Genomic DNA, 26,657 nt, shown 5'->3' on the forward strand with positions numbered 1-26,657 from the left:
TTAACTAATGAGCCCCATCAGTGAAAGCCTTGCAACGACTTCAACTTCCACAACAGGGCTTTCCCCCCTCCTCCGCTAGCACATCCCCCCCCCAAAATGGTTCAGGGGAGTGTTGGGAGAACCCCCAGAAGTGTGTGGAAGGAGGAGAGCAAGAATAGTTCCATCTGGCAAGCTGAAATGCTTGTCCTGATGGAACAATTGACAGAGCAGGATGTTGAAGTCAAAAGCTTGGAGCTGTATTCAACTTAAGTTCTACTCAGCGTAGACCCACTGGAGTTAATTAACCTAAGTCAGGGGTCAGCAAACTTTTTCAGCAGGGGGCCGGTCCAATGTCCCTCAGACCTTGTGGGGGGCCGGACTATATTTTGAAAAAAAATATGAACTAATTCCTATGCCCCACAAATAACCCAGAGATGCATTTTAAATAAAAGCACATTCTACTCATGTAAAAACACCAGGCAGGCCCCACAAATAACCCAGAGGTGCATTTTAAATAAAAGGACACATTCTACTCATGTAAAAACACACTGATTCCCAGACCGTCCACGGGCCGGATTTAGAAGGTGATTGGGCCACATCCGGCCCCCGGGTCTTAGTTTGGGGACCCCTGACCTAAGTTAATCATATCCACTAACTTCAGTGGATTTTCACTGAATAGGGCTAGTCAGGGGTTGCCTCTGCTTGCCATTGGCTCTGAACATCTGCCTTCCACCCCACCAGCTCCAATGAGCACCAGTCACCAGCACCACTGCTAGCATCTCTACAGTGTAATTCAGAAAGCTGAATTTGCAATAGACTCCTTAAAAACTTCGTCCTTCTCCATTTCATTCTGATCATAGAATCATAGAATCATAGAGTTGGAAGAGACCACAAGGGCCATCCAGTCCAACCCCCTGCCAAGCAGGAAACACCATCAAAGCATTCCTGACAGATGGCTGTCAAGCCTACGCTTAAAGACCTCCAAAGAAGGAGACTCCACCACACTCCTTGGCAGCAAATTCCACTGTCGAACAGCTCTTACTGTCAGGAAGTTATTCCTAAAGTTTAGGTGGAATCTTCTTTCTTGTAGTTTGAATCCATTGCCCCGTGTCCGCTTCTCTGGAGCAGCAGAAAACAACCTTTCACCCTCCTCTATATGACATCCTTTGATATATTTGAACATGGCTATCATATCACCCCTTAACCTTATCTTCTCCAGGCTAAACATACCCAGCTCCCTAAGCCGTTCCTCATAAGGCATCGTTTCCAGGCCTTTGACCATTTTGGTTGCCCTCCTCTGGACACGTTCCAGCTTGTCAGTATCCTTCTTGAACTGTGGTGCCCAGAACTGGACACAGTATTCCAGGTGAGGTCTGACCAGAGTGGAATACAGTGGTACTATTACTTCCCTTGATCTAGATGCTATACTCCTATTGATGCAGCCCAGAATTGCATTGGCTTTTTTAGCTGCTGCATCACACTGTTGACTCATGTCACTATGATCAGCCTTGGCAAGGCAAGGCAGTCAGGCATTGTCAGCAGTCACCCCCTCCAGTTGTGAAACTATCTCCCTCCCCAAAACTGCAAAGGTTCTTGGGGCATAAGCTAAAGGGAGTCCCAGCTAACAAAATGTCAAGGCAAGTTAAGCAGATGTTCAAGGAGAGGGTAAGTGAAGCCAATTTATTTAATTAAAACACTAATAAAGACATAGGAGCCAGATTCTGTAAGAAATTGTAGCTCAGCAGCTAAATTCTAGGGGTAGGAAGCCAGTAGAAGCCTAGTTAGAGTGATTTATATCACCTGCAACATCAAGCCTCTTGGCGGCTGGGGGGAGGGGGCGGGAATCTCTCACATCTGTCTCTAGTCTAAGAATACCAAATGAATAAAAGTAATTCAAAAGGCCACACACAAATGACATAACCCAAACTGAGATTCAATATGACCTTAAAAGATTGGAAAAGTGGGCGCAAACTAACAAAATGTATTTCAATAGGGACAAATGCAAGGTTCTGCACTTAGGCAAGAAGAACCAGCTGCACAAATATAAGATGCAGAACACCTGGCTTACTAGCAGTACATGTGAAAAGGATCTAGGGGTCCTGGAGGACCACAAGCTTAACATGAGTCAAAAGTGTGATTCAGCAGCAAAAAAAAAAAAGGTTAATGCTCTTCTAGGCTGCATCAACAGAAGTACAGTGATACCTCCAGTTGTGAAGGGGATCCGTTCCGGAGGTCCAGCTGCATCCCGAGAATTCACAACCAGAGGAACATTTCTGCGCATGGGGCGCTTCTGTGCATGCGCGCAGGGCGCTTCTGTGCATGTGGCGAAACCCGGAAAAATACTTCCGGGTTTGCCGCGTTCACATCCTGAAGTTTACGTATCCAGAGGGATACATAAGCGGAGGTAAGACTGTATAGTGTCCAGATCAAGTAATAGTACCACTCTATTGTGCCTTTGTCAGATCACACCTGGAATACTGTGTCCAATTCTGGGCACCACAATTTAAGAAGCAGAGGAATGCAACCAAGACGAACAACGGACTGGAAACCAAGCCTTATGAGGAACAGTTGAAGGAGATGTGGAGAAGAGAATATATTATAGCCACCTGCAAATATCTAAAGGGCTGTCACATGGAAGATGGATCAAGCTTGTTTTCTCCTGATCTGGAGGGTAGGACTCAAACCAATGGCTTCAAGTTACAAGAAAGGAGATTCCGGCTAAACATCAGGAAGAGCTTTTGGATAGTAAGAGCTGTTAGGCAGAGGAACGGACTACCTCGGGATGTGGTGGACTTGGTGTTTCATTGTAAGTTTTTAAGCAAAGGTTGGATGGCCATCTGTTTCAAATGCTTTAGATGAGATTCCTGCACTTCAGAGGTTTGGACTAGATGACTCTTGGGGTTCCTTCCAACTCTATGATTCTATGAAATATTGTGTTGGCATTCATCTGTCCCCAAAATGTACATCATAAGCCATGACTATGCAACTTGTGACCTCTAAAATGTACATCGTAAGACACGACTATGCAACTTGTGACTTGCAAAGCCTAACATAGCCTACGAGCCTAGCATGGGCATCAAGAGCTAAATAATTGGTGGGGGAAGGTGTTCTGCCCATCTAAGAATGTAAAATTGAATGGGTTGTCAAGCACCTTGCAAACCACAATACATGACAGGTGATGTGGTAGGTTGCATGTTGCATAGGCCCATCCTAAGAGGCAAATGTGCCTTTTCTCATCTCCCCACCACCACTGCTGCCCTGAAGCTGTTGTATATCCTTTTACCTGAACTCCTCACAAGGACCACATTAAGCCTCTGTGGGAGATTGAGATGTTTATAGCTGAAAAGTGTCACCCAGATAGTGAAGAGATTATGCTTCTCTGTTGGTGAAGAGCCTTGATAAGCAGGGTAGTGATTTCGAGTGAGAGGAAGATAATTCTGCCTCGAGCACATTCAAGGATATGGTTCCTATTAGCTGGCCTGGCCATGCCTCTTTATGCAGTCTCCGTAACCGCTGGGACAGATGACAGATTAAGATCATAAAAACCCCACTCCATATTTTATTTCTCCAGAAGGATAATCAGGTATTAGAGGCATGGTCAAAGTTCTGTCGGAATCATAATTTTTCCCGACAGCTGTGATCAGAATTGAACAGCATTTTAGCCTGGAGATGGGCTATGATAACAGGCTTGAAGGAAAGCATCCTTGGATTTCATTAACTGGCATTTTGATATATAGGAGGAGGAGGCAGAGATAGAAAGAAAAAGGGAATTTGGTTGCTTCTTTCCCCCTCCCTCCAACATCCCCTTGCATTTCCCCCCCTTTGGGGCAGCAACCAAATATGAAAGGGTCAAGGCTCACCTCATTTTTTACTAGTTACAGTAACAGAGATGTCGATCAAACATAATCTCTGGTCAAATAAGAACTTGCAGAGTCATTTTTAGAATGGATTGGTATTTTTCTGTTATATATTTTTCTGTGATATGAAACCTGGTTATTCAACAAAGAGCTTCAAAAATCCACTCCAATCTTTAAAAATAGTTAATTTTTAAAAGAAGCCGTGGAGAAACAACAAAATATATGAACTGAAAAACCAGTCAGGGCTAACAAAACACCTTGGTACAAAATTGCATCATGCGTGGATTTATTTTTCTGGTTGTTCTTGAAAGTCTCAAAGCTTTTTGCTGTTCTGTATGGCCAACCAGTTTAACAAGTCCTTCAGAGGGCAGAAGAAGCTAAGAGTAGGGTCAATTTATTTGTGAAAAAAACAGGGAGTGGATTAACCTCCTCCTTTAATAATCCTGGCAAGGGGGTAAGATTTGACATAGCACGTTCCAAGCCTGACTCCACAACATTCTGATTAACTGTGGTTTATATACAATATTTTCACTCCCCCTTCCTCTCAACCTTTCAGTCAATCACAAAATGAGGAGAGTTTGGTTAACAATTACTTCCCTTTAATTGCCAGAATCCTAGAATGAACCTTTGACCCTCATGTGCACAACATCTGGTACAAAACTTCCTGAACAAACAGGAACGGTGCTAGGGCTTCTTGTGCCCTAGGTGAACCACCTTCTGGTGCCCCCCCGCCCCCCCCCCACCAAAGCCTGCTTTAGCGGGAGGTGGGGGTGGTGGAGAGGCAAGCAGCAATTTCTCCGCTGTAGCAGAGAAGCTGCTGCTCGTCTGTCCCGCCCCCCGCCAAAGCCTGCTTTAGCGGGAGCCGGGGGGTGGTGTAGGGGGCAAGCAGCACCTCTCCACTACAGCGGAGAAGCTGCTGGTAGCCCGTCCCGCCCAAGCCTGGCCAACGCCCCCTCCATTTTGGCGTCCTAGGCAATTGCCTAGTTTGCCTAAATGGACGCGCCGGCCCTGTGAACAAAACATCTGCCCTTGAACTTTTAACTTTCCTGTGAACATTTGACACTCCAATGCTTGAGAGCCTTAAAAGCAAAACAGCAACCATTTTGCAACCCAAATTTTTCGGCAAAAACCAAACTCGAAGTGGCTGAAATCTGTATTCCCTTACAAACCAGTCTTACCACCTTTATACAATGGTGAACAAAGTCCTGGTTTACATATCTGTTATTCTCTTGATGACTACAGTAGTAAGCAATGACATGGCATGTGCTGTGTGAATGGACAATCACAGATTTAAATCTGTAGTGGTTAGAATGCAGGACTAGGACCTGCCAGAACAGAGTTTGAATCTCGAATCAGCCTTGACGCTCATGGGGTGACCTTGGGCCAGTCAGTGCCTCTCAACCTAGCCCTACCTCACAGGGTTGTTGTGGGGATATAAATGTAATAAATAAAGAACTTTCAAATCACTTCATTCAGCTGCTAGTCATCAAATGTACAGTAAATGGGTATAGACAAATCAAGTGATGTCATTCCATGTGTCAACTAGTTTATAGACACAGTGCAATGTCATCTGAAGACATTTAAAAATAACTTTTTCATACCTGCAGAGTTCTGTTCCAACATTCACAAGCTCTTGGCTTGAAAGGTGAGCTCCCGTTGTGCGTAGCAAGCGGATCACATCATGGTGCCTTTAAGAAAGTGGACAAACTTATTCTTAACCACACCAGTAGAAATATCTGTAGCATGCTAACATGAAAACAACTCTTTGATAAACTGGATCTAAGAACCATTTCTCATATTGATTCTTCTCTTCAGAAGGGGACCTGTAAGTCACAGTGATGACAAATAACATGATATAGGAAAGATTTGTATCAATGCCTACTTGTCAATCAAACTCAGGCACATTTGTGGATCTGTGGTCAGTGCAATATGCCCACCATTCAGTCATAAGTAAACACAAACCATGCCAAATCTTCTCTAAGTGTAATATTTAGCTGTTATCAAGTGTCAGATTCCAAACACTCTGTCTCCAGCAGAGGGTGGCCAATGGGTTGGCCCTGGAAAACTCATAGATCAAGATGGAGATAGCTATCCCTTCACAAAATTCTTCCCAGTCTGTGAGTCAAGTGGGGATTTTCAGGGAGAAGAAGAAGAAGAAGAAGAAGAAGAAGAAGAAGAAGAAGAAGAAGAAGAAGAAGAAGAAGAAGAAGAAGGGGAAACGCTCTTTGCTACAACACTCCTAGTTGGCATATGGCTGCACCAACACTCAAATTTAAGGGCCAGTGGTCTTAAACATGGGACACACAGAGCTGACCATAACTTAATCCCCCTTTTCATGGTTCTCTATCGATCAAAACAGCCCTTTGTTCAGTGGAGCAGCCATGTAGAGATATGGTGGCAGCTGTGCTAGAACAGGATCATTGTCAGCAATGGCTGTGCCCAGTACGCAAGATGGGCCCAACTCCCTGGGGAAAGAGAACAAGGGATCCTCTTGCACAATTACTGTGTTATACCCTATGCCTGTGTGTAAGCACATTACAATATCAGAAATTCAGAAGTAGCATGTAGGATCTGTGAGCTGGAAACTGCTCCCTATTGTTTACCGGTACTTCAAGGGAAATGACACATACAAACTTGCATAAGGGCTGGCAGATATGACTAAGATAGTACATTATCACATATGAAGAATAAGACTTTGTAAAAAGTCTTTTTCTTTTTCTTTTCTTTTTGCTTCTGTCGATAAGTGGAAAATAAATATTAAATCATACTACCAAGCAATTTCCCTTCTCTGAAAAAAATGATTTCGCAATACTTCATTCCATGAGATATATTATTAACTGCTACTGCAATTATAGACCTCATTCGTTGCTCGTTATCTTAAATATTTCATCACAAGGGTTCTTGAGACACAGCAACATCATCAAGTACATTTTTCTCCCTTTCAGGTGGCAACAAGTGCTGTGTTCCACAATGCAACATAACCCAAGCAGCTCTGAACTGCAGGGTTATACATGCATACATACATACATACATACATACATACATACATACATACATACATTTTATTCCCCATCCAACTAAAAGATAAACACCAAAACAGACTAGAAATCACATCACTTTAAGAACAAAAAGTCTGAGAGAACAAAACTGTCCTGGCCTGGCATTGAAAAGCTAATAACATAGGCACCAGGCAGAACTCCTTGGGGAGATTATTAGAGGAGGTGGGGGCTACCACTAAAAAGGCCTATCCCCTTGCTTGGCACACTCTGCACTTCTCTTGGAGACAGTCAGAGAGAAGTGGCTCAGGTGACAATCATAAAGGCAAGACAGGTTCTAATGTAAGGAGGTAACCTAGGTTGTATTGTGGTCCTGAGCTACATCAGGCTTCATAAGCCAAAATGAGCACTATGAATTGAACCTGAAAACAAATGGCAGCCAATTAGCATTTACGGCATAAATGCTAGGAGCCTTTTTAAAATAATGGAACTTATTTAACCCCCCCCCCCCCGGGCTAATTTAAATCAGACAAGCGCAGTTAACATGTTCTGGATTACCTCAATCATAATTTCAAGATATTCCCAAGCCTCAACTTTTCAGTTGTGATATGAGATTGCAGTAACTGGTCTGATGCCAATGGCGAATGCTCTGGCTTAGTGCCTGGATGGGAGGTTGGTGGAAACAACTCTGAGAAGAGTGAGAGATAATAAATAAAGACTGGCCTACCTATGCACATATGTAACTGCTTTATACCAAATCAGACCATTGTCTTATCAAGCCCACTACAGTGGTACCTCGGGTTACATACGCTTCAGGTTACATATGCTTCAGGTTATGTGCTCTGGCGGCGCAGTGGGAGGTCCCATTAGCTAAAGTGGTGCTTCAGGTTAAGAACAGTTTCAGGTTAAGAACGGACCTCCGGAATGAATTAAGTACGTAACCAGAGGTACCACTGTATTGTCAACCTTCAGACAGCGGCTTTCCAAGGTTTCTGGCAGAGGTCTCTTTCAGTCTTACTAACTGCAATCAGAGGCAGGATGCTCCTGAATACCACTTTCTGGAAACTGGAGAGGAGAGTGCTATTGCCCACAGGTCTTGCTTGTGGGATTCCCATGGCCACTCTGAGAACAGGATGCTGAACTAGATGGACCACATACCTGGTGCAGCGGGCTCTGCTTATGTTCTAACTGGAGATGCCAGGGATTGAACCAGGAACCACTCTACTAAAGCACTCTATACTTGCTAAACATGATTCTTGCTAAGCATGATTCTAGTTATTATGCTATGATCAGACTCAGAGGGCATAACATAAAATACCAAAATCTTTTAATCCAGAAAATGCTTTTAAATGGCTTTTCATGGCCCCACCTGCACTGGGCCTGAAGAATGTGAGTGACGCATTACAGAGATTGGGGGGGGGGGGTTCACAACCACATTTCCCACCTGCCATTTAAAGAAATGCAGCTGTAATCCACTCCAAAACCTGAATGGCTTCATTCCTTTGGCTCCTTGGTTCTCCTGCAAAAAGCAATGAACTGACCTATCACACCCCAGACAGAACAGACTTCAAAAGGTGGAAGCACCATATAACATATCAGAGTCTTAGAGGACTAGGACTGTAAAGAGCCAGGACAAGATATAGCTTCTCTCATTCCTCAGTTGGAAATATGGAAAGATTGCAACATTGCATGTCCCATGCCTGTGCATGCTGCCTCTTACGCATAACCCCACACCCCATAATATGTATCAGGTATACACCTAGTTCCCACAATCTTTCCACTTTTTTCATTTGTTGTGAGGAAATGGTTTGGGGAAAATTGGCCACAAAATATATGTATTATATTTTAGATGCAATAGCACACATTTGCAAGCCTGCACTGTACCACGCATACAGGGAAGTTTTTAATGTTTGATGCTGTATTGTTTTTAATATTAAGTTGAAAGCCGCCCAGAGTGGCTGGGGAAACCCAGTCAGATGGGCCGGGTATAAATAAATTATTATTATTATTATTATTATTATTATTATTATTATTATTATTATTATTATTAAATGTTCCAACATTTCAAACTTTGTGAATGGGTCTTTGGCATTATATACTGTTAAACATCTTCTTCTGAATTGGTTCTACTGTCATGCTTCCAGTTGGATGCAGTTGTTCCTAAACTGCTGGTGGATCTCATCAGGACACTAATAAATTGTTTGTGGAAAAATGCACTTCATTCCACGGGACTGTTTATATAAATACTTCAAGATATGCTTCAGAACTGATTGCTCTAGGGCTTCAGAGAGCAAATACTTTGAGAGCAACTTTGTAGTTATCACTACAGCTATATGGATGATGTCATATTAGAGGCAAAGAACATTACAGTGCCATGGAGAAAAGCAGTATCTCGGACATTACAATATAGCCAGGGCTTTATATATATATATCTAACTTGCTCCATATAATGTTTGGAATATTTACATATAAGTATTGCTTCAGGAGAGAGAGCTGGATTACAATAACCACCAAGTTTCTTCCTCCAATATTGCATACTGCACCTCCAGTTATATGTACTTGTATTGGTAAGATGTTAAAATATTATTAAAGCTTGATTTGCCCTTTTTTGTACAATTAATTCCACAATTTATTTCCAACTGCAAAAGTAGCATCTAACTGATTCTATAGGTTTTCAACCATCCAATTCCATCTTAAGCTTAGCAGTAAAGTTTGCTGGCAGAGTAGGCCTGAAGCTATCATTACAGTCTCTGCAAACTGACAACAGATTCAGGTCCTTCTCTCAACCTGACAGCAGCATGAGCTTGAACTAAAACCCAGCTTCATTCTCTTCCAACCTGCCTTTCAGCAGCTTTTAAAAGATCAAGAATCCCCAGTAGGAGTTTCTTATGGGAGTGTTAAAGCTTAAGAATTTGAATAACAAACATGTGAAATTCCTCAGGCAGTGACTGGGTGTGGTTTAACCACACACACACACACAGAGAGAGAGAGAGAGAGAGAGAGAGAGAGAGAGAGAGAGAGAGAGATGAGAGCGTTGTTTGCAGGAATATTTTGCATAGGTGTGCTGGACAAGGGCCATCTCTCTTCAGCAAAAAGTCTGTTTAACTTGCTCCTAGAGAATTTTAAGAGATTCTTGGCAAATTTTCCTGTATCTGAACAGCTAGGCTAGCTAACAAGATTGTCATAATGCCTATTAAGAAAGCATGCAAACTGACTTTGGTTGCAATTCTATACATCCTAGTACCTGGGTGTATAGGACTGAATTCAAAGGTACTTGCTTCATAGGTTTTTATAGGTTTGCACTGTTAATGACCCATCTGCAATGCAAAATACATGTCAAGAGTGTGGAGACCTGGCCAGAAGAACTACTATGGCACCAAAGACTTCTTAAAGGACTCTTAAGGATAAAAGTTTGCTTCCTATGAATCCTGTAGTTATGGGGAAGATGCAACTGATAAGCTTGCTAGCCTAAAATGTAGCTATTTATTATGAATGAGTTTTTAGATTTCCTCCAAACACTTTCCATTTCTGTGTAGCAAGTAAAGTTTGCAAAGATGTAATTATTTCTTATAACTGATTCTCATAGATGCGTGCAACTGCAGAATTTTAAACTTCTTGGCAAGAATTAGGAGAATAAAATGCATAGGATATACAGTACCAATACTAGAGAAAGGAGCGGGGAACAGATTCTGGGGGACATGGAAAGGGACAGAACATGAGCAGAGTGCAGTGAGCCACTCAAAGCCCCCAAGAGAGGTCCTATATTTAGAGATACTACTTGCATTTTTCTAAAATACTTCCAGGAAAGCCTGAAAGAGGCATCTTGAAAGAAGAAAATACCTGTAGTCTGCATATGATACTAGATAGCAAATACCACACATATAAACATTTTAGTATACATTCATCATATTTTCAGGAACATAGTAGTATTTTTAACCCGTACAGACGATCAGCAAAAGAGATATTTAGCCTACTCAATGGTCAGAGGTTTTCCTCCAATAAAGAACAGATTTGGATGTTCTAAGGTTGTTAAGTGCAACAGGAAGTACTTCATGCTTCCTGTTTGTTCACAACACTGTCCCATTTGACGTGGTTCTATCTTTATTTCCTGAGATATAAGCATGTTCCAGGTGCAAGGACATCCTATGCATCCCCAGGACAGGGCAGATACAAGAAATTATTCTGGAAAAGGCAGTGCTACAGAGGAAGAGGAGTGTGAGGCACTTGTTCTTCCTGTTCGCAACACCTACAGGTACAAATCTACTCGGGCAAAGTAATCTAAACTGCTTGCTGCTGCAGTTGCGCAACAAGAGAGTTACTGCCACATCTGTAGCCTGACCAGCCACAGCAGCTGCAGAGGGAAGCAGATTGGGCCTGATGCCTGTGCCAACTTCAGCTGGCGCAGTGACTGGGCCCAGAGCAGGCCTAATCCCAGCCCCTGCCAGCTGTGAGAGCAGCTGGATCCCAGGCTGGTTCATCCTTAATCCACCCTTGGGATGGCCCATTTCTGGGCTTTTTGGGTTTTCTGATTGCCAGTGCTTTTTTCTGGGGGTACGCAGGGGTATGCATATGCCTAAACATTTTGTGAATATAATGGAAGAAGAAACTAAAACATTAGCATGGTGAATCATCAGTTCCGTTGCTACCCCCGATGGTGGCCTCATTTCCTGTCACGGTGTTTCCTGAGTCTCAGATGGTATGAGAGTACCCTTAAACATTTTTTTAGGGAAAAAAACACTGTAAATTGCACTTAAGAAATAAATACCTGAACTTGATAGCATTCAGCAGTGGAGTAGCTCCAAATCGGTCTTTGGCATAGACAGTTGCCCCAGACTCCAGCAGATGTCTGACTATCTCCAAATTACCTTCACAGGATGCAACATGAAGAGGTGTGCGACCATCATAATCCTCAGAGCTCAAGTTGCCACCCTGTGACAAGTTTATTTAAAGGAGTGTATTTAAAAACTCTAATAATAATTCATCCATCTAACAAAGCAACATGCCCAGTTTATCATTTCCCAGTTTCCCAGTTGCTCAGTCAAGAAACTGGCTTTCTTACTATTTTTAATATGAACTCTTGAATTAATGGAGGACACTCTCTTGAGGCTTCTTTCTGTGGGCCAATCCAGAACAGCTGAGGCACACAGCAATGATTAGGTTGAAAAGCCCCCATCAGGGACCTTATAATGGGGATGGCTAACCTTTTCAGTATGAGAGCCACATTGACCCATCATCAACCCTTCACAGGCTGCATGGTACGGATGAAGTGTAAAAATGGCTGCAGCTGCATTTTGAGGGTCTTGGGAGAATCACAAAAACTTTTGGCATCACAGAATTGTTTTTAACAGGCAAATTTGGGCAGGGAGTGGTAGCCACCAAAAAACCATTGGCACCACAGTACTTATTGTAGAAGTCAGTAAAAGGGGGGGGGCAGGATTCAACTATCTAGTCTCATCGGTAGAAGCCCTGCACAAGGACTTCCACATGCCCAACAGCCGGGCAACAGCCCCTTCCTCCCCCTGTGCTTCCCCCCCCCCCATTGGCTTGGGGAGGTCAGGAGAAGCCACTGAACAGCAGCAGGGGAAGAGGGAATCGTTCCATCTTGCATCTCAAAATGCTTGCCCAATCAGAAGAGCGTGGTGTTGAATTCCTCCGTTAGTTAAAAAAAAATGGGGTGGTATTCAACTACCTTTTACTCAGAACAGATCCAATGAAATCAATGGATCTAACTCATTTCAATGGACTTCCTTTAAGTAAAAGTTGAATACCACCCTTAAATTATTATTAAAAATAAATAAATGGACAAATTTGGGGAGGCACAAAAACATATAGCACCACAGCATCAGACCTACAGGAGCAGTCAGTATAAGAATATAATTCATTTGTCATGTTTAGTGAAGAAGGTATTATGCAGGATTAGGCTGCACACCTAAGGGCATGTAAGCCTCATTGATTGGTACAGGACCTACTTCTGAACAAATAAACAAAGCACTAGACTGTTTTTTAAAAAAACACAATCCTGGTAACAGAAGCGATGGTTGCTTCCCCTTTGAAAATATAAAGGCCAGCAGTCATTCTGATCTGACTCTAGCTCTAATCTACTGTAATTGTTTTTCCCTGCTGAAAGACTACCCTGGGTTTTTAATTTCCCCCTCATAACTATAGAGCCTGAATGTCATGGAGTTATACCCACACCCACAACAAAAAAAGCATTTGAGATGACCATAGCGTGTGAGGCTTTCTCCTGTTCTGGGTGCAAATGATCATATGAAATACCCTATATAAAAGAGGGTCTTACCATATTCTGTAAGGCTGTTAGGGCATCGATGTCACCATTTTTTGCCGCTGCACAGGCCAAAGGAGGAGTCAAAGCATCTCTAACAGCTGCTAGCTCCTGAGAAATTAAAATAGCCTAGTTTAACACACATCTGCACATTTCCCATAATCCCACCCCATTGTGCCTGGATATAATAGCATGGCTTGTTTGTGTGAAATTATCTACAAATGCTTGTTCTGCATGGACCTTGTGAAGCGCATCTGGTCTTCAGTTCTGATACAAAGCAATCCAGGATGCATGAGTTGTTGAGGGAAGGGGGTTGAAGTTGCTTTAAAGTGCTTTTTGCTCCCAGGAAATTTATCATACAAACTGCATAAATGTCCAGCATTCTATACTCAACAATCCCCTTTGCTGTCTTTTTTTTTTTAAGAACTTAAGAAGAGTCATGCTGGAGCAGGTCAAAGGCTATCTAGCCCAAGTGCCTATGGGAAGCCTGCAAGCAGGACATATGTGCAATAGTACTCTTCCCACTTGTGATCCCCCAAAATACTATTTAGAACCATCCTGCATCCAACAAGGAAGGTAGAGCACAGTCATCATGACAAGTAGCCAATGACAGCCTTAACATCCTCCATTACTTTGCCAAAAACCTCTTTTAAAGAAGTATTTCTTTCTTCTGTCTGTCCTGTAGCTTCCAACAATCAGCTTTATTAGATGGTCCCAGGTGCTAGTTATTATGCGATGGGCTTTCTGCTTTAACAGGTGTCATTTGAGCAAGTACCTCCTTGCAGCTGATAAACAAGTATTTTGCAATCTCTTGAATAAACTTGCTATCTTTGAGGGTGATCTTGGTTCCAATGGGTACAACAGTCATCTCTCCTCTCAGATTCTCCTTCACCATCTTAAGGAGAAAAAAGAAGTACCGTAAGTGAGCAGGCTGGGAACCAAGTCAGAGGTGAATGTATGTGTGTGTTTGGTTTGGTTTGGTTTGGACATAATGTATGCAATTTTAACATGAGCCCGGTTTAATGTGACATGAGAACCAGGTCCTTGGATCATGTAAAAATCACTTCAAAATGCTGGATTATTTTTTTAAAATGTTTGAAGTGGGATTGGAAAACCTCTAGAAAGAAAGTCCCTCCAGCTGCCTTAGGAGGTCACTACATATATATATACTAGCATGTGATATGTAAGTCCCTTCAGCCAAACCAACAAAGTCAGTGGAGATTATATATATATGGACTCTCATATGGTACTGGTCAGTCTAGAATCCAGACTCTGTTTTGTTACAATACCCCGTAAGGCCATGGGACTTGAGTTATCAAGCCTAGAAGTCATATTAGAGATTGGATACTGTGAAGTTGGGAAACGGTATGAGCAGTTGTTGTAGACCCCCAAAGAATCCATGTATTTTATTAGGCTGCTGAGGATGAACTGTCCGAGACCCTCTAGTCCTCCCCTAACAGAACTACAATTCTCTGGGATATTTGGGAGAGGGGAGGGCAGAAAAAAGTTCTGATGCTGTGCAAGAGAAGAGCCTGCAAAAATGGAAAAAAAAATAGAAGCACTGTAGCACTTATGTGCATATAAATGAATTCATTGAATTGTGGCCTAGCTCTTCTGCAATGTAGAATTGCTTCATAATTACAGAGAAAAAGAGAGAGTCTGGGAATATAGATGACTGTGATAACTATCTGGAAACATGGCTGTGCAAAGTTAAAGAAAGAAAGGAGTGTTGTGGGAAGGAAGGCTGCCCTCAACTTTAGCATTGTTTAGGCATGTCTTAAAAAGAGAAGTAGTGAAAGAAAACACTGTAGGTGTGGGAGCGTTTCACTGCTCCTTTCCATGGGAGGTGAGACTCTGATTTGCTGTACAGGGGCATTCCCCATATGGTAGAACAACAAGCAGTTTCTCTCCCTCCCCTCTCCATGAACCAGATGTGATGGTTCTTCAGCTGCAGTTCGGTCCCTAGTTATTGTGACGTATAAAAATAAGCAAGCGGGGCACAAACTATTTATATATGTTTAATTTTTTCAGTTTTATCTTGCATATAGACAGCAGTCCTTTGAACCTAGTGAGATGGAGTGGGAAGTTTGTGGCCTCTGACCAAAAGAAAAGCCCTTCTTAACCAGAGGTTGGATGGCCAACTGTCATGGATGCTCCAGCTGAGATTCCTGCATTGCAGGGAGTTGGGCTACATGATCCTTGAGGTCCCTTTCCAACTCAACAATTCTAGGATTAACCGGACCAAAGGCCCATCGAGTCCAGGCCTACGTGTGTCAAGGGGAAAGAAACCTCAGAAAGCCACAACCTGAGAAAAGGACTACTAGGGGAAAAAATCATCAGAAGTCAAAGATATTTTACCTCTCTCTTCTCAGCCAAGGTACCAGGTTTGCTCAGGACATAGGCCAGCTTGGTAAGAGCAGCTTCAGGTGTCATATCTCCTCCTGGAATTACACCTGCGTCCATAAGGGTCTGTAGTCAATGAAGAAAATGTGGTTTGATGAGTTTGCTGCTTTGTAAGGTATGCATATTGAAAAATGGTTTATACTAGTACAGGGAAAGGTACCCAGTTTCCCCTAACTCTCTATACCTCTGCATCATATCCCATAGTTCTGATGTGTCCCATTTCACCACCGGAAGCAGAATGGGAAGCAGAATGGCATGGCACCCTGCTGCTGCTGCTGCCGCCACCACTGCCTCCCTTACCTGGGTTGCATGGCAGTGCCCGGTGAGATATTGCAAGTTTCTGCTGAGGGTTAGGGGGACCAGGAGCAGCGGGTTGCAGTGGTATGCACAAAGCAGGTCACCAGAGTCTTGCCTGAGTAGAAGTGCTTTCTGCTAGTGTAAAACCACAACTGCATAATCCCATAATTATTCTAATAATTATCTGTTATTATTTACAAAGTGCTGAGTGCTGCAAGTATATGAGGTTCTCAGAGGTAAAATCTGTTACTGCAAGTCAGATAATTTAATCTTTTTGTTCCTTTTATATTAGATGGTAATGTTGCCTTGGTGGCTAATAAAGTGCTTTGTTTGTGGTCCTTGATACTATCTTGCTCACAGAAGAATAAATGAAAGCTTGCTGGATCCAGCCAATGGCCCATCTAGTCAGGCATCCTGTTCTCACAGTGGCCAACCAGATGCCTGTGGGAAACCCACAAGCAGAACCTGAGCACAAGAGCACTCTCTCCCCTTCTGGTTTCCAGCAACTGGCATTCAGAAATCATTAACTGCCTCCAACTGTGAAGGCAGAGCATAACCATCATGGCTAGTAGTCATCAATGGTCCTCACCTCCCTGAATTTGTCTAATCTTCTTTTAAAGCCATCCAAGTTGGCTCACAGAATCACATGTTTATTGTTTTCAGTGCTAAATGTACAAGAGTTCTTACTTTCGTCAAATAAGGGGATCCAAGTTAATTCTAATTCTTTCTTGAGAGGTAACCTATCTTAGCCACAAACCTAGTATGTTTTAAATTAAAAAACATACCTAAAAATAGTGGGAATGTGAAAAATGTTTATATCGCACAGGTGTAATTGTCAGGTAGCTGACACTGGCTGTTGCTCTTTGTTTAATGTAAACCCAATGGTAAAACTAGGCTGACTGCTGTAATGTGTCAATTGGTCCTCTGCATGTTCCTCAGCAGTTGATAACCATATCTGGAACAGGCATGCTCTGGTACAGAGTCCAGAACTGAGTTTCTTGAGCTGTCACAGACATCCTGGGGAGCTCTGAAAGCAAGCCTCTTAACCTGTAATCTCCAGAGTACACATACTAGATTAGATCAGTGTGTTTGTAGTTGCTCCCATAGGCCAGTTTCACATTTCCAGAGGGAACGACTTCAAACTGCACCAAAGATGTCTCTTCAACAATACTTACATTATTATTTTTTTCATTATTGCAGTGGCAGATTCAACAATTTTCCTAGAGCAAACCTCTTAGCTAAAACATTTCTAGGAAAATCCAAGCCAGTTTAAAAAATATCAAGCAGTTCAGCAGTATAATATAATGAAGTAATAATTACCAATATGTGCACATTAACCAGGCCTTTTAATTAAGTGGGAAAGGGAAAAAAACAGGTCTAGCTTTGTACTTGGCACTGAAAGTGGTAGACTGCAAGCCTAACTTACAAGTAGAAGACTGGAGGAAGGGCTTGGTTAACTTTGGGGCAAAACAGAAAACAAAACAGCATTAAAAATAGCAATAAAAAACTCCAATGCCAGACATGACCCAGCCCACTTGGCACCACCACTTAAAATTTGATTTATCTTCAACTCATCTAATCATATCAAGGTTGGGCTTTTAATTCTGCCACCCACTTTGAACCTCTGGGAAATATCTCATCGAGGTTTACTCAGTTTACTATCAAGTCTTTGGGAGGGGTGAGTATCTAAAGATGTGTGCGGGGATTTTTTAGCCATCTTCATATTGAAAACCTCTGATTCATTCATCACTCTGATGGTCCCCAGTTCCAGGCACACACACCCTTCAAAATGACACAACCATAATTGGATAGAGACACCACCATCTTGTATATGCTAGGCATATAACTACCAAATGTGTCCAGAAGTTGTCAACATAGTAAAAGCCAGGAAATATCCGTTACAATTGATCTTTCATCTAGGAGTGACACAGGAATGAAAAATCTTGATGAGGGCTTGGACAGATAAAAATTAAAGGTTTTGAATCTAGTCAGTACTCTGCCATTCCATACTGGAAAAGCAGATTTCCTGAATCAATGATCCCCACAGGTTTTACTAAAGGGAACCTTCCTACTTTCCTGCGCAGTCTTGTCCTTGTTTGGGATTTCAAGGCAGGGTGGACACACCAGAGCATCTACTGAGAAACTATCAAAGTAACCACAATATATTGTGTAAGTGTGATCACTGGGAGGAAGTATGGAGGGCAGGGGGGTGAATTGAATATCAGACAAGGCTCAAAAGTTCTTTTATGATATATTATGGTATGGAAAGTGGTTTGTCTGTCTGTTTTTCCATCTGTTCTCTATAGGTTCGTTCGCCTCTCGTGTATCATTGCCAAACCCTGAGGTGGGGTAGCAGTCATCATCAACATTTTGAGGCAGGCCGCCATTTTGAATCAAAATGGCAGAGTGAAACATGACTTTGGTGTGACTTTGCCCATTTTGGGGCATAGGTTTGGCCACGTCTTTAAGTATCATTGCCAAACTCAGCACAAGGGTTCCTGAGTTAGGGGCAGTGGACTTCATCACTGTTTGGACACCATGTGCCATTTTGAATCAAGATGGCAGTCCAAAACATCACTTTTGCATGACTTTGCCCATTTGGGGGCATAGGTTTGGTTGTCTCTTAAGATATTGTTTCTAAACTCGGCGTGAGGGTTCCCAAGGTGGCAGCAGCAACCTCTGCCAATGCTTGGTTGCCAGGTGCCACTTTGAATCAAGATGACAAATCAAAACAGGACTGAGGTAGGGGAGCTTTGCAAAAGGCCACCAAGGAAGTTCATGGGAGAGACAGTTTGATCTAAGATGTCTACACTAGCTTTAGATTTCTGCACTAGAACCTATTCAGTTCTTTCCAGTAACATTGGCTGCTATAGTGGTGGTGACCAGGGCCGGCGCGTCCATTAAGGCGAACTAGGCAATTGCCTAGGGCGCCAAAATGGAGGGGGCGCTGGCCAGGCTTGGAGAGGTGCTGCTTGCCCCCTACACCACCACCCCGGCTCCCGCTAAAGCAGGCTTTGGCGGGGGGCGGGATGGGCAAGCAGCAGCTTCTCTGCTACAGTGGAGAAACTGCTGCTTGCCTCTCCACCACCCCCACCTCCCGCTAAAGCAGGCTTTGGTGGGGGGGCGCCAGAAGGTGGTCTCACCTAGGGCGCAAGAAACCCTAGCACCGGTCCTGGTGGTGACATGGACTGCTGGATGAAAGTCTTCCTTTGGGTGGGGATTGGGAGAGACTAATTGACCGTTGGTGTCTCCTGACCAAAGTTCTTTAGTTCTTACTAATTATATCAATATATCTCATACCTTTAAGTCACAACACTGGGATCTAAAGGCCAACACACAAACACCACAATATAAAGGCCACCCACCAGCCTCCATACAGATTGCTCTGCATAACCCAGAACACAAAATGCCACAAGTAAGACAACAGGTGCACTGAAGAAAGCCAAATGGTATTTTAAAAAAAATACCACAAACACCAGCCACTGCCTCCACCCCCTCTCACCTGCCAAAAACTTCATTTTTAATCTTACCTGGATGAACATTCCTTCCCAACCCAAAATTGAGCAACCCTGAATGCAATGGCATAGCTCAAAACAGCCTTCCCCAAGCTGCTTTGGATCACAACTCCCATCAGTCACGGTGAGCAACCAATTGTCAGGGATGATGGCAGTTGCAGTCCAAGCATTTGGAGGTCACCACTTAGCATAGAATATGTCTCACCTTTCCTGTTTCATAGACTAAAGAAACACTTCCTCGCAGACACTGGGTGCAATTCAGAATCACCACACCACGATCGGTTGCTTTCTTCAACTCTTCCAACAAAGCAGGGCAATTATTGGGGGCATTCCCACTCCCATAGGTCTCAAGCACAATCCCTTTTATTGGACTCTGAAGAAACCCCTTCACCTGCATGAAAGAAATATATATATACAATTCTAAAGTGTTTACCACGATTGAAATATGGTCTTTTCTACACAATACTATCTTTTTTAATGCAAGGAAAGATTGATCAAATATTTTAAATATGGAGTTCAGATTCATGTTAGTACTGGCATGTTAATTAGTGCTGGCATGCAGTACGAACTTTGATTATTTTCATGGTCCATCCAAAATGTATGGATAATCACAAGTCCTCATAAGCAAAAGTGCTATATAAATAGGTTTCAGATGGGGTGTTCAATACATTTACAAAACAGCTGCGCTGTATACACAGACATAACTGTAGGGGGTACAGGGTGGGGACAAGTAATGCCAGTATATACTATAGGCAGTACAACAGCAAGATGGATAGACAGTAGTTGGTTATACAGGGAATGGAAAACTTGATTAGCACAGGCAGCCGAAATGAGGGTGGGGGTGAGCCAGAAGGATGCAAGTAACCTGTCCATTCTAATTATGCAGAATCATAGCACTTCATCCAGGTTTCTACTTTCCCTCTACAATTCTTCTCCAATGAACTCTGCCTCCTCTCACATTTGGATCTCACACCCAAATTTCTAAGATAAAGACAGGTCTGGAACTCCAACTGCATGAAGGGTTAAGCACTTTTGGACATGACAGTATTCTATGATGTTTCTTTCTCACATCTGAACACGTATTGTGGGATTGTTGACTACATGCAACTAGCTCTGAGAAAAACAGTGGCACAGGGCATTGTGGGAGTGGCTCAGCAATGCCATCGCCTTTTCTTATTGCTCATGATATGCAATCAACACTCCTACACATGAGTGTCATCATAGTTTTTCTTCTCATTATGCTCTCAGACGGAGGAAGGCTGACCGCTTCAGCAGTGATCCCTGGGAAGATTCTCAGTAGGCCAACATGTAGATCAAAATTCATTTTGTGGATTGCAAATTTCTTGGTAGTGTTGGCCCTCCAAACGGTCTCCCAGTTAACTGTGAAAAGAAAAACAAATATATTATTTGAGAGAGAGAGAGAAAGTGTGTGTTCTTTCCAAACCCAGTTCAAAATCTACCTCTTCTAGGAAACCTTTCACACAATCTTCTTATAGTTCAATCCAATGCAGAATTAAGAGTCAAATCTAATGCTGTTGTTCTGCTAGTGTGGCAGACCTCAACTTCAGCAACAGAAGTTCCCCTCCTCTTTTCTCCCCTGCAGCCCCCTGGCACACCCTCAAAATCTGCTCTAGAGGGTTGGGAGATCTGAACAAGCCAACACATTTATTGCACAGACCCTGCTTATCACAACCCAATCTACAAAACAAGTAAGCCAAATGTAAGAACAGCCTTGATGGATGCACAGGCAAGGGCAGCACCTTCTCAAATCCCAGTAAGCACTTCCCCAGGTTCGGGAAGGAAGCATGAGGGCTCTGACAGGGTCTGAGAGTCCTCCTTCCCAAAGACAGGCAAACACTTACTAGGTTTTGGGAAGGAGGTGGGAGGGCTCTAGAACCCTGCCAGAGCCTCACACCTCCTTCCCAAAGCCTGGCTTAAGCCAGCACCACAAGAGCTAGGGGGAGGGTGTCAAATGTAGTAGCATGTCAAATGTTGGCCTTGTACAGCGTGGTATATTACCAAGGTCTGTCCCTGAGGTCAGAGACCCATCACATCTAACATTCTGTTCTCACAGTGGCCAACCAGGACATGGGTGCAACAGTGGTCTCCCCATTTGTGATTCCCAGCAATAGGTATACAGAGGCACGATGCCTCCAAATAATCCCCTACCTCTACTATAATTCCTCAAAGTATTTTTCCATCTATAAGGCACGCCCAAGTATTTTGGGAGACTCCAAATTAAGAAAACACCCCAGCACTACCCGTGTATAAGATGAGCCCCAATTTTAAACCTAATTTTTTTGGGTGGGAACCTAGTCTTATACACAGAAAAATACAGGACTCCAAACTATCTGGATTGAAGTTTCTTAACACTTTGTAGTAGCATGGCATGAAGAGGTTCTTGTTTAGAAGAAGCATTTCAATATTTTAATTCAAGATTCTTTTAATGTGTACCTTGGGGGGACTCTGCAAAGCCACTTTGCTAGGCATCAGCAACATGACACATATTTCACATGTCTTTTTAAAAGACAGATGTTGTTACTCTTACCACTAATCATCTCCAGAGTTTATAATGCAGTTACTAGTGATTAAATAAAATGGCAATGATTCAATTAAGTGTGATTATACATTGGAAGCCAGATGCCAGCTGTTTAACTAATAGTCACTCTTGAGTTCCCATTACTAAATGCCAAACAGTCATTATTAATTCTGGAAAAGCTCACCATCTCTGCCTAGCAGACAATGGTGTGTGTAAATAATCTTAAACACTGACAGAGAGTTGCATTGGATAATATGTATAAACACACCCAACGCATACATGGTATCCATACCTATTTTCCAAACTTTTTTGTAACAAGCAAAATTCCTGGCTAAAGAAGAGTCTGAGCAAACAGGAGTTTCCATGACAACCTACAGCTACTGAAACACAGTCTTCTACTTGGTAATTAAAGGTGCAAGAAAGCTCTGTCCTCTTTTGGATCTGACCACCATGACAACTACTGAAAATGCCAAGCACACATCGAGGCATTACATTTTGTGCTCCCTATCAGCACAAAATAGACTTTAGTTGTGTCATAGTTTTTGAAACGGTGAACTGCAGTAGACACAACTAGTGTGATGGTATCAAAAGGGAAAGAAGAGAATCCCTGTGTTGATCAAAATGGGTTAGATTAAACTTCCACCAAAAAAACTGAAGGAGAATGTAGAGGAAGCTCTATACTCATAAATGCTGATTTTTGCATACCACTCTGAGAGCCTTTTCAGCTACTAGGAGGGGTATTAATATCACCCATAAACAAGCAAACAAAGCTAGGTCCCTCTCAAGTACAGGTATTCCATCACATGCACCATTGGACAGCAGCTATGATTGTAAGAATCCACTGAAAGAATGATAATATCACAAAGGTTTCATCAGGAAGCTTCAACAGACACACTTCTTCTCCTAGTCCTTTTGCCTCTGCAAACCTCACTCCTCTGCTCTTCCCATCACATGTTCAGACTGAGCTGCACAACCAGCAGCCACCGCAAAACTCTTCTTTCCCTACACAATAAGCATCACACATCCACTTTTTTGTCAGATAAGAGTTCAGCAGGGTGTTGTTGTTTTTTAAGCCAAAAGATAAGCAACCACATGTCCTAAAAAATGTCACAGCACCCAAGTTATCTTTTTTGCAGTGACTGAAGATTAGTTTGTTTTCAACTCCAATCAATTCCCCCCTTGCAGTCTGGCATCGACTACCCCAGAAGGACTTATTTTCTGAGCGGATGTTGTTGCAGAAGAGTTATTGCCAAGTTTTCCTTCAGAATATGTCCTGCCTAGTTTGGAAGTTGCATGTGTTTTTTTAATACAGCGCCTGAGATGATGTACGTTGGCACTGATCTTCACAGAGAGCCAGCCAAGATTAAAAGAGATCATTCAAAGAGGGCAGTCGGTTATCTTATCTTATAAGAATTTAGTCTGTCCACTGAATCCAAAGCTGGTGGATAGAAGTCTAATGAACCACATGTCATAGCACCAGAGCAGCTGTAGAAATGAAAACAGTGGGCTCCTTCCCCTGGGTCTGAACAGCCAAGTTCCACAGTACCTTGCCAGTACAATTACATGGGGAGCATACCAGTCTGAAGCCCATGAAATGCTCTTATTCAGGCCAGAGAGTTGGCTGTTTAAGGAACTCTAATCTTTCCAAAAGGGCCAGAACCTAGGACAGGTGGACTGCAGACAAAAGGGCTCAAAAGGCCTCAGTTCACTTCCAACACTTGTGGAGGAAGTTGCTCACTTGGAGCTCTCCGCGGTTTTGCAACAACTGACCTGCCTTCCTCCATGGGCTTCTGTACATGACTAGAACAGGTCACCAGAAGGAAAGGAAGGGAGAGAGCGGGGTGGCTGGTCCTGCTGCAGCCTTCTGAATAAATATATGTAGGATTAAACTACAAGCTTACACACTGTTAGCTATGAATAAGACTAAATAAACTCACGTTACTTCCAGGGAAACATACATAAAGTAGGGGATGCAAGTCTCAGTATAAAAATGTTTTCATGTATAGGTAGCCAAACTTACCATCCAGTCTTCCCCAATCTAGTGCCCTCCAGAGGTTTTGGACTACAGGTCCAATCAGCCACAATCAGCATGGCCAATGGGAGATGAAGTCCCAGACATTTGGAGGGCACCAAATTAGAAAAGGCTGACTAAATGCTGAGCTAGACAAGCCTGACTTGGCGTAAGACAGTTTCCTATGTTCCAACCAAAACCAACAGGTTAGGCATCCTTGGAATAATGCTGAAAGACATGTTGACAAAATTTACATTCTCTGTCAACCACATCTGTATCCCATCACACCTCGATCCCTTATCTTTCTGCCATAGTATTGTAAAGAAACTGAAGCGGTACTGGTAGTCACAAAAAAACAGGTGCAAAATATTGGCAGTGATGCTAGAAGGGGGGTTGTCACCTTTTGCCAATGGTGCTGTGCCTCAAACAGCACAGGCTGACATACAATAATTAAGCTGGCACTGATCTAGAAACAGGGAAAGCTTAATCAATTTCATTTCTTCATCCCAGGCTGAAATTAAATGCACAGACAAACCTATTTGGACGAGGAGATGTAGGGAAGAAAAGTTACCCAACTGATTTCAGAATTGTTAAACTGCTTTAGAGAATCACAATGTGAGCACATTAGGAAATTGCCTCCTGGGACAAAGAAGAGTTCTAAGATATTCTAAAAAGTAGAAACATGTGTTATAAGGATTCCATAGAAGCAGCATCATAAGCACATATGAGTAGTCCTACTGGATCGTATCTCCTTGACCGAAGAACGGTACACTCCTTCTATCTGGAATGGCCGTCCTCTTCCACTGAGAGTGCAGCTTCGGGAGGGACGCACACAGGGCCGTCTTAAGTAACTGGCGCGAAGATCCCTCCGGCACCCCTCACACTCCACCGGGCAGGGCCAGGCACAGTGGGCAGCCGGAAGGCGCTGAGGGGCGGGTGGCGCCAACAGGAGGCTCGTTAATGGCCTCCCCGCATCCGCAGCCCGAGAAGAGGTGGGCGAGAGCAGTGCTGCCAGCGGGGCTGGAGGGCGCAGGCGCCCTCCTCAGGCCACGGCACCTTACGCCAGTAGCCTCAATGGCTAAGACATCCCTGAACGCACATGGAGCAGTGAGGGAGGAAGGGGACACCCGCCTAGCCAGCCAGATCAGCCAAATCAACCCTGGCGATCAATGAGGTGATAGATGTCACAGCCAGGTCGCCCTCACATCCTGGATCAGGCCAATGGCCCATCTAGTCCAGCATCCTGTTCTCACAGTGGTCAACCAAATCTTGATGGGAAGCCTAAAATCAATATCTTAATGTAATTGCATTTTCCCCACTTGTGATTCCCAGCAAATGGTATTCAAAAACACAATGTCCCTGAAAGTGAAGATAGAACATAACCATGATGTCTAGTGGCTGTTGATGGCCTTTATTGCCTTATTGTTATCCAGGAAAGCTCGTTGTTTCAAAACCATCAGCAGTGAGGAGCAAGCCTATCTGTTGATGTCATAGATACCATATACCCTTTTAGCATGTGAAATGCCACTCAGAATATTGCAAACAAGCCCTACTCTCTTTGTTGCACATAGTAAAGACAACACTGTTGAAAAGTAGGGGAGATTTAACTAATCCAAGCATGTTATGGAGAGCAGTAGGACTCTGGTTAGGCAACATGCAGGAGTCACGCTACAATACAGGTTTGAACTCATTTACTTCACGGAGTGCAGTAGCTCTTAGAAGAGACACCTCCCTAAGGAGTGAGGGGGGTGCCTGAATTCAGTGTTATGAAATCAAACCAGAAATGCAACTTTCAATGAGTTCCGACCTCCAGACAGATGCTTTCTTCTCACCTCTTCTTTCCTAGGCTAAAAGTAAACCAGACCCCATTACATAGGTTTGTGAAGTATTCATTTTGAATACAGGGAGGTGGCCAAGAGGTAGAGAACCACAAAGAGCCTATGGGTGGATGTTCTTGGAATAAAGCAAGGCACAGTTCAGGCACACACAGACACACACTGCCCTCTTCTCATGGCACTAATTTCCTGCAAGATAATTGATTCAATTTTTTGTAAAAGAGAGATATGTAAAACTATGCCACCTAGATATTCATGACAAGAATAAACATGCCTGCATTTATCCACACAAAGATTTCTGCTTATGCACTGGAACTTTCCTTCCCTCTTGTCCTCTTGTGCTCCCCCCCCCCCAAAAAAAAGAAATCTGTTCTGGGCCTTCCCCCAACCCTCTAGAGCAGATTTGAAGGGGAGTGCAGGAAAAAGAAAGGAAAAACCATTTTCCAGCAGAAAGCTTTGCACAAATGAGATGCAAGCCAGTATTAGTCTACTCAGTGGAGGCTGGGCTCTGTGACAAATGATACAGATCAGGCAGTTCCACTAACTGTAAGGCAGAATTCTACACTGACTGGCAGCAGCTCTCCAGGGTTTCCAACTAGGCTCTCTCCCAGCTGTACCTGGGATTGAACCTGGGACCTTCTGCATGAAAAGCAGATACCTTAGCACTGAGCTACAGGCCTTACCCATCATTCAGCCAGACGTTGACAGACTGAGCAGAACTCGCCTCCATAAAATCCAACAACATATCCCTTTTTGTTTTTACCCAGCAGTCTTCACAGTCTGCAATACTGGCCTCATTGTACATCTCCACTTCCTCTTCATCATATAATTGCTGGAAGTGAAACAGCACCACCCTTACCTATCTGTCTGTCTGGCACCTTCCATCCTAGACTGACTGTGGGAACAGAAAGTTAGACTTTTGGAAACAAGTGTACATATGTA

General features: G+C 43.2%; 1 protein-coding gene across 2 annotated transcripts in view; it reads right to left on the reverse strand.

Moving 5' to 3' along the window:
- ASPG (asparaginase) overlaps positions 1–26,657 on the reverse strand; it is a 51,985-nt gene that overhangs the window by 6,419 nt on the left and 18,909 nt on the right. For both annotated transcript variants that reach the window (XM_033138708.1, XM_033138700.1), the window contains exons 7-13: positions 20,595–20,710; positions 19,536–19,721; positions 15,474–15,584; positions 13,891–14,010; positions 13,131–13,226; positions 11,598–11,761; positions 5,438–5,524 (exon numbers count right to left, since the gene is read on the reverse strand). In XM_033138708.1, coding sequence (XP_032994599.1) covers positions 5,438–5,524; positions 11,598–11,761; positions 13,131–13,226; positions 13,891–14,010; positions 15,474–15,584; positions 19,536–19,721; positions 20,595–20,710 — 880 coding nt within the window. The remainder of the gene's footprint in view (positions 1–5,437; positions 5,525–11,597; positions 11,762–13,130; positions 13,227–13,890; positions 14,011–15,473; positions 15,585–19,535; positions 19,722–20,594; positions 20,711–26,657) is intronic.

Source organism: Lacerta agilis, chromosome 1 (assembly GCF_009819535.1).
Source record: "Lacerta agilis isolate rLacAgi1 chromosome 1, rLacAgi1.pri, whole genome shotgun sequence".
Lineage (NCBI taxonomy): Eukaryota > Metazoa > Chordata > Lepidosauria > Squamata > Lacertidae > Lacerta > Lacerta agilis.